The sequence below is a fragment of the Lactuca saligna genome, chromosome 4 (genome assembly GCF_052625555.1).
Source record: "Lactuca saligna cultivar CGN05327 chromosome 4, ASM5262555v1, whole genome shotgun sequence".
In the NCBI taxonomy this organism is placed as follows: domain Eukaryota; kingdom Viridiplantae; phylum Streptophyta; class Magnoliopsida; order Asterales; family Asteraceae; genus Lactuca; species Lactuca saligna.
In genome coordinates this window covers 156146055-156154829 of record NC_136420.1, presented here as the reverse complement: position 1 = coordinate 156154829, position 8775 = coordinate 156146055, and the positions used below count along the sequence as shown (strand labels likewise).

Genomic DNA, 8775 nt, shown 5'->3' with positions numbered 1-8775 from the left:
TTAACTCATTCGAATGACTATATTACCCCTAAACTAACATTCACATGCCCTCTTTAACTAATTAAAATGAGACTAATACACCTAGGGGGATTGTATGTAATTTAACTTCTTTGATTGACTAAAATACCCCTACTTTAATAATTACTTGAAACAACATACACGTATTGGATTAACTCATTCTAATGACTATATTAACCATAAACTAACATTCACATGCCCTCTTTAACTAATTAAAATGAGACTAATACGCCTAGGGGGATTGTATGTAATTTAACTTCTTTGATTGATTAAAATACCCCTACTTTAATAATTACTTGAAACAACATACACATATTGTATTAACTCATTTTAATGACTATATTACACCTAGAGTAACCTTCACATGCTCTCTTTAACGAATTAAAATGAGACTAAAACACCTAGGGGGATTGTATGTAATTTAACCTTGATTGACTAAAATACCCCTACTTTAATAATTACTTTAAACAACATACACATATTGTTTTAACTCATTCTAATGACTATATTACCCCTAGACTAACCTTTACATACCCTCTTTAACTAATTAAAATGATACTAATACACCTAGGGGGATTGTATGTATTTTAACTTCTTTGATTGACTAAAATACCCCTACTTTAATAATTACTTGAAATAACATACACCTATTAGATTAACTGATTCAAATGACTAAATTACCCCTAAAGTAACATTCAGATGCCCTCCTGAAATTTTTTTAATGACTAAGTTACCCTGTACACACTAATATAAATAAGACCGTACATGTTATAAATACAAACACACATCCAAATATAAAATGTTAAGATTGTTATAACATACATCAAGATAGCAAACATAAATTCCCTTGTTCAATCCACATAACAGAGACATAATTAGAATTATAATTAATCTAACTCCATTGGCGATCCGACACTACTACCTTCAACTTCAACTCTTTTAGCAAGCTTTAGTTTAAGAATTCTCTCTGACTTTTTCCTCTTGGTTGGTTAACCCATAGTATTCACTTTCCTAACAACTTGGTTAACCCTGCCCAGTTCCTCAACTTCATTAACCCTCACCACTTGTTCAAGTTCATTTACCCTCACCACTTGCTTAGATTCGTTTACCCTCATAACTTCATCAGTTTGTGGTTCAACTGCATCACCCATAACAACATCTTCTCCACCTCCTTGCATATTCACTGATTCTTGTGTTTGCATGATCTTTTGTTTCTTTATGACATTAGTTTTAGTAGGCCTTGTCACTTGAGTGCAAGTGGTCTTGTTATGCCCTTTCTTTTTGCATATTCTACAAGAAACGTTTTCCTTGCGTTTGAAATAGTTTGTTTTCCAGACCTTTCAGAAGCATCCCTTGTTCTTTTTACGGTTGGCCTGCCTGGCATTTTTTTAAAGGAGGCAATGGAGGTGTAAAGTCTGTTGAAGGCCACATGTTTATCCCATTCATGTCAGTAATAGACTTTTTGTAGGTATTTTGGAAGAAGGCTTCCAGGTACAATGGGTCTACATATGGCCCATTAGGTGTTACGTTTATAAAGGCTAATGAAGCTACTGAATGAACACAACCATACCCATTTAGTTGCCATAACCTACAACTGTATTCCTTTTTTGTGACATCGACAATGTATGATTCATCCATTTTCCTTGTTTCAAACTTCATTTCCCCACATGACACAACCTGCCAATGCCTACATAACTTGATGCAAATTATTGAGTTGACAGAGGTAAGGTATGTATGATAAAAAAGTGTGCATACCTTTTCTCAGTTTGGAGAATATTCAATCTTGTTCTGATGTTTGGACAAACAGAATAATGATTCCATCCTTGACCTATGAGTTTCATAGTGACCATTCTTTACATCACATAAATACGAATGTCCTCTAACATGCTGATAATAGGTTTCTTCCTAGTATCCAAAATGACACTATTAAAGCTCTTTGAAAAGCCATTCTCCACAGATTCACATGATGAATGGTGAACTCTAAAAAAAGCTAAAGACAAACTCTTTGGATCTCTATCCATAAGATGATTCACGACTTTAGGATTCAACTTTTCAATATCTTTCATGGCTGTGTTAAAATGTGCTTTAGTTGTTTCCTTGCTTCCTCTCTAAAACAAAATTTCAAACCTGACTCCACTAATCCTCTTTCTAAAATTAGCATATATATGCCTAGCACATTGCCTATGTTATGCTGCTGGGAATACTTCTTTGACTACCTTAACCAAACCCTACATATGTACTAGTAATAAGTGATGTTAGAAATGTAAATATTTATTATACTTTATTAAAAATTTTACAAACATACATTGTGTTGATCAAAAATTAAAACCAAACCACTTCTTTCATTCCAACACTGCAAATCTTCTGCAAGATTTTCAATGAACCATTTCCAATTCTCCTTGTTTTCCACACATACAATTGGCCAAGAAATTAGGAATATTTCATTGTTAGCATCCCTACCAACAACACAAAGCAACTCACCTTGGCAAAAACTTTTCAGGAAATAACCATCCAAGTTAATGATCCTTCTACACCCTCCACTCCACCCTTCTTTGACTGCAGCAAAGCATATGTAAATCTTGCTGGAGTAATTCTTACCATCAGGCATTGTATCCACATAAATTTTAACAGTGGATCCGGGATTTGATCTTTTAGTTTCCTTACCATAAGACCATATTCTAGCATAATTTTCTGTAACCGTGCCTTCAACAAGACTTAATGCACACTTCTTTACTCTCCTACACTGAATCATACTTACAACAATGCCAAAAGTGGTATTCACCTCCTCTCTTAGTAATCTCACACTCATCTTCTGATTGTTGAAAAATTGTTGGGTAAAGTTGGTGCCTATCCATCTATATGTAACAATTGATCCAAATTTGAAATTCTTTGGACAATTATGGTCAATAATAAGAGGCTTAATTTGGAAAGACTTATCATTACTCATCCATGAACCCCAAAACCTGAATGTACATTTTCCATCACAACATTTGGCTAGCAACCTTCTACTATCATTTTTCACAAAACATAATTGATAACCATTTGCAACAACATAGTTACAAAGCATATGTTTCAATTGTTTAGGACTCTCAAACCTCATACCTAACACAGGTTCCTGCTCCTTCTAGTATAGCTTTTCATTGAAAATATTTGGCAACTGAGGATAAACATCTTCATCGTCATCCATGGCTTCTTCCAAAAGGCCACCCAAAGTTGAATTCTCACCCATGTCGAGATCAGGGCCATTATCCTTTTTGAAAAAAATTAGGGCTGCTATGGTTATCTTCATTTTCATCAGGATCCACATCCTCAGCCCCATAGTTATCCTCATACTCATCTATATGGCATGTCTCAATTTCTTTAATTAGTCCTGCACCATTAAGAACTTATTCCACCATGTTATCAACAACCTCTTCTTTGTGTTCTTCTAAACATTCTTGCATGTTAGTGTTACCAAAATGGTCTACATACATAGGAAGTATAACGCCACATTCATATGTTATTGCTATAAAATCGGTAGAATTCGACTCATTCGAAATTAAGGTCATACCTTTGGGAAAATGAATATCTGGTTGGCAGTAATAGAGCTTCGCACAGTTTTCTCCTATGAACCTTTCGAAAAATTCATAACACCCATTTTTGTCCATGTGTGTGAAATCGATGCTCGAAAACCTCTGCGTAATCCCCTCGGTGTAACGTATGGGGTATTTTGCAAAGATTCCTTGGAAATGCACATCGACTTGGATGAATACAAGATCCATGTTTGAGGTTTAGGAGACAGAACGTAAGGGTTTATCGAACGAGCTGGAAGTGGTGAATGGTGAACAGTAGACAGGAAAAGATCTCATTTAAGTAAAACTGTTAGTAAATGACATGGTATACACAGTCAGCAAGGCAAGGGGTTTAAGTAACACATGTGGCAGGAATATGACCGACTGACCCCTTCACAATTGACATAATAACGTAATTGACCCGACAAAATAAATTTTGTTCCCTCAGAAAGCCACTAAAAAGTTTAGTGAGTAAAATGGTAAACCCTAGAAAGTTCATAGGTCGTATGTGTCATATTCCCCAAAAAAAGGTACTTCTACAAAGCTAACAAATACACTCTTTCAAGTAAGATTACTATGCTAACACACATACACACATATAGGATTAATATGCTGACACACACACACACACACACACACACACACACACACATATATATATATATATATATATATATCTATGTATGTATACTAGTGGTATACCCGTGCAAAACGATGTCGGCGAATAGTTTTTTCGATGATATGTTTCTTTTACAAAAATGTTATCTTGCAAAAGAAAGTACATGTTTAAGACAACAAAATCCAACCTTGACGTTATTTGTGACATGGTACATCAAATAACCGATAAGAGTAAATGTCACACCCGGCCGTCGACGGAAACACCGGGCAGTGTAACGTCATTTCTCGTATCATAGTTATCAATTTCCTAAAAACACATGCATTTTAAAATACGTCAACATAAAGTTGGTGAGTCCATAGGTTTTCACTCCATATAAAATTAATACTTTTTCCAAGTTCAAAAGTATAGTTTTGAAAGTATCATTTTGACTCTCAAACATTTAGTATATATATCTTAGGTATAATGGCTTACTTACCAAATAAGTGTTATACTTAAACATTCTTTGAACCTAGAGTATAAGTATAAATGTTTGTAATTCCATACAAACTAAGTTGCTACATATAAATCTATTTCAATTCTATACGAGTAAAACCGTTACGTACAAATCTATTTCAATTTTATACGAGTAAGTTGGATAGGTATAGTGGTCTACTTAATATACAAGTAATATACCTACTAGATTCTTATACTTAGAGTATAAGTCTTTGGGAAACTTATACTTAACATTCATACTTGTATATCGACAAAGTATAATGCTTCTACAGTTGTTCTACCATGAGTCTATAGCTACGACTGTATGACTTAGTTTTATACCTCTTATTATTATTACAAGGATCACACATTGCGGTAGTACAAGGATTACACCTTGAGGTAGTACAAGGATTACATATTGCGGTAGTACAAGGATTACACCTTGCGGTAGTACAAGAATCACACCTTGAGGTAGTACAAGGATCATACATTGCGATAACACAAGGATCACACCCTGCAGTAGCACAAGGATTACACCTTGCGATAGTTTCCACACGTTTCATCGACGCCATAATAATAACAAATAAAAGGATAATTCATCACTCGCTTTTGGTTGACTGTAGCTAACATTCACAAGGGGGGTGGTCAACCCGTATACTATTTATACATGACTTCCTTGCTCACACGGGATTAACGAATATAGGTCAGAGGACTTTTACTAAGATCCCCAATCTTAGATGATGAATACAGTAGCTCAGGTAGACTTTGACGACGTTCTATAGTTCTAACAACAAAAGCATTTTCGTGTCTAAAACCCTAAGTTACTAGACTATGCTTTTAAACATTACTCCTAAATTCATAACATTTAGGCAATATAACAACTATAAGTTGAAGTAAAACTAGGTTTTATCTTGACATAAAACCAAAAATAATAACATATAACAAACCAGGTTTTATCTTGACATCAAAACCAAAAATAATAACATACATAGAAACCAATATATATATATATATATATATATATATATATATATATATATAAATATATATATATATATATATATATAACACTCGAGTATAGCATCGAGGCTATATTACACATAGTATACATAGAACTCCCGAGTATAACTCAAGGTCTACATTAGTATAATAACATGCTAACAAGTTTACGATAGTTATATGTTTTAAAAATATCATATATACTTTAGGTATATATATGAGGCAAAACAACTATATCACGGTTAATACAACTATATAAATTGATACGAACATACTATCATATAAACATAATATTAACTTTTATTCAATATTTAGCATGCATTTCCCCCCGAAAATATTAGAAAGTGGGGCCGTGAAACTCACCTTATTAGCGTGATTATAGAATCTAAACGGTCAGAGGCTCGTCGTTGTCAGGCTCGAGAAGGGAAAACGGCCTTCGGAAAGAGAGAGAATGAAAAAAGAAGGTGTAAGGATTGAATGAGCTTTGATCACTATTTATAGGGTGTCCTGGGGCCATTCATGTCGTGAACATGATAGGTTCACATTGTGAACTTCCATGAGTCATCCCATAGCGTTAACACGTGTTTTCTAGCTTCGATTAGTGTCTTCTGACTCCTCACGTCGTGAGTCAAATTAGGGTTCTGATAGCTACATCTTCGGAAGGCCATAACTTTTGCATACAGACTCCGTTTTTGATGTTCTTTATATCCACACGTAGGTATTTACGAGCACTACAACACTATTTTAGACTCCGATAGCTAATTATAAGCCTATTTTAAATTATTTATGTTATAGAGATTTTATAGTGTTCGGTTTATCATAACTTCTTCATGCGAAGTCGGATTTAGATGTTCTCTATATTTTTGAAATCGTATGTACGTGTACTTTGATTTATACCATAAAGTATGTATGAAAGTTCATATTTATATTAGAATTATCATGAAATACATAGTGAGTTTACTACATTACTAGTTTAACAAAATCATTTACATGATTGGTATAATCACATGTGATTGTTATTGACCTACTTTTGACTAGTGTTACATTCTCCCCCCGTTGATAAAATTTCGTCCTGAAATTTATTTTTAACTAGATACCACCGAAGGGTACTAGATAGCTTTCCTGCTTCCTATTACAATTGTCCTACCACGACCTAACTTCCATGACTCCTTAACTTTGGACATTCCTTCTTGATATGTCTAATTTCACCACACTTAAAACACACTCTTCCTCCATCATAGCCGGTTCTAATCTTTGTTCCTTGATTTCCTGTTGCAGTTGTGCTCCTATAGTAACTAGCAGTGTGTCCCTTCTTTTTGCACTTCATGCAAATATAACAGTCACCTACATGCTGATGGTTGCATTGACTGCACCATGAATAGTTACCTAGGTGATGACGATTACACTGAGTGCACCATGGGAGTTTTCCAACATACTTCCTTGGTTGCATGGGTATTGTTGTTGTGGCTGCATAATTAGTTGCCACATCTTGTCTTTCCTTAGATGTTTGTATGGGATTCTTCCCATTAAATTTGCGCTCGTTCGTTCCAGATTCGGGAGACTTAACTATAAATCCGACTTGGATTTCTGTGCTGGTTAGCTGATGAGCTATACGCTTTGCATTGTCATATGTTGTAGGCTTCGATGCGATCACCATTCCTTTGATTTGTGATGCTAGACCCCAGATATATCGCTCAATCTTCTTGTATTCTGGGGTTACAAGTGCCTGACACATCATTGCAAGATCATTGAATCTAGCGGTATAAGCATTTATTTCTGAACCCTTCATGGTTAGGGTCCACAATTCTTGTTCCAACTTATGTATTTCCTCCCTAGGACAATACTCCTCTACTAGCATCCTCTTCAACTCTTCCCATTACATGGAATTGGCAGCATCAATACCTGTTGTATTCACATGGCTGTTCCACCATGTCAGTGCTGCATCAGCGAAGGTACACGCAACAAATTGTACCTCACATTTGTCAGGACAGAAGCTTATTTGAAATACTGATTTTGTCTTTTCAATCCATCGAGTCAAGATAACAACCCCTTCCGTTCCATGGAAGATCTTAGGTTTGCAATTCATAAAATCCTTGTAGGTACACATTCTGGCAGTCCTTACATTGCCTTCGTTTGTAACTCCTCCTCTTGTGATATTAGCAAGAGCTGCAGCTATTCTCTGAGCTATGATTTCTTCAAGTTCTGCTAAACTTACTGGAGGGTTTGTTTCTGGTGGTGGTGGTTGCGGTTGTTGTTGTTCTGGTTCTAGTCGTTGGTTCAGGTTTAGACGAGCGCTACTTCTTCTAGGCATTTTGTTGAGTTCCTATACATTTTAGATCACCAAGTGTTTAGTCTATCAAATATTACTCCCAATTTAAATAGTTCATATGATTTGATCATAATAAAATATAGTTGTACACCTACATCTAGTTGTAATAGGATCTATGCACATATAAACTTTAGTTGGAATATCTGATCTAAATCCTTGAGATCAAAAACATTCCGGGTATTTAGGTGTATTCTCATCGGGGGTCTGAGTCTTCATATATGACATTATATCTAATTTGTTGTATTCATGCTCTATTAATTATTGTTTGTTACTTCAGGTCTAGCTGATAAGGCACCGGCTAGTCAGGACAGTCGAAAGGGCAGGATCATTTTAGCATATAGCCGTTCTGAAATCTAGCAACCCAAATTGACATGTCTATCCTGTCAACGCTCCCGTAAGTAGTCCTTTAGTGGTATAATTAATAATACTTTATATTTGTAGGCTAAGGGATATACCTAGACCTAACAGAGTAAGCCCTAAACTATAGTCGTGCTTTCTTGAGAAAGTACTAATTCACTATAGTTAATAGCTCTGATACCAATCTGTCACACCCCGACTGTCGGCGGAAACACCGGGCAGTGTAACGTTATTTCTCGTATCATAGTTATCAACTTCCTGAAAACACATGCATTTTAAAATACATCAACATAAAGTTGGGGAGTCCACAGGTTTTGACTCCATATAAAATTAATACTTTTTCCAAGTTCGAAAGTATAGTTTTGAAAGTATCGTTTTGACTCTCAAACATTTAGTATATATATATATATCCTAGGTATAATGGCTTACTT

General features: G+C 35.1%; 1 protein-coding gene across 1 annotated transcript; it reads right to left on the bottom strand.

Moving 5' to 3' along the window:
- Positions 1–1007: 1007 nt before the first annotated feature.
- Positions 1008–2827, bottom strand: LOC145040280 (uncharacterized). Its single transcript, XM_078988228.1, has 5 exons — positions 2324–2827; positions 1889–2126; positions 1774–1846; positions 1385–1705; positions 1008–1308 (listed from the first exon to the last, which is right to left on the bottom strand). The coding sequence occupies exons 1-5, from the start codon at positions 2825–2827 to the stop codon at positions 1008–1010; spliced, it is 1437 nt and encodes a 478-aa protein (XP_078844354.1).
- Between the last annotated feature and the right edge of the window lie 5948 nt (positions 2828–8775).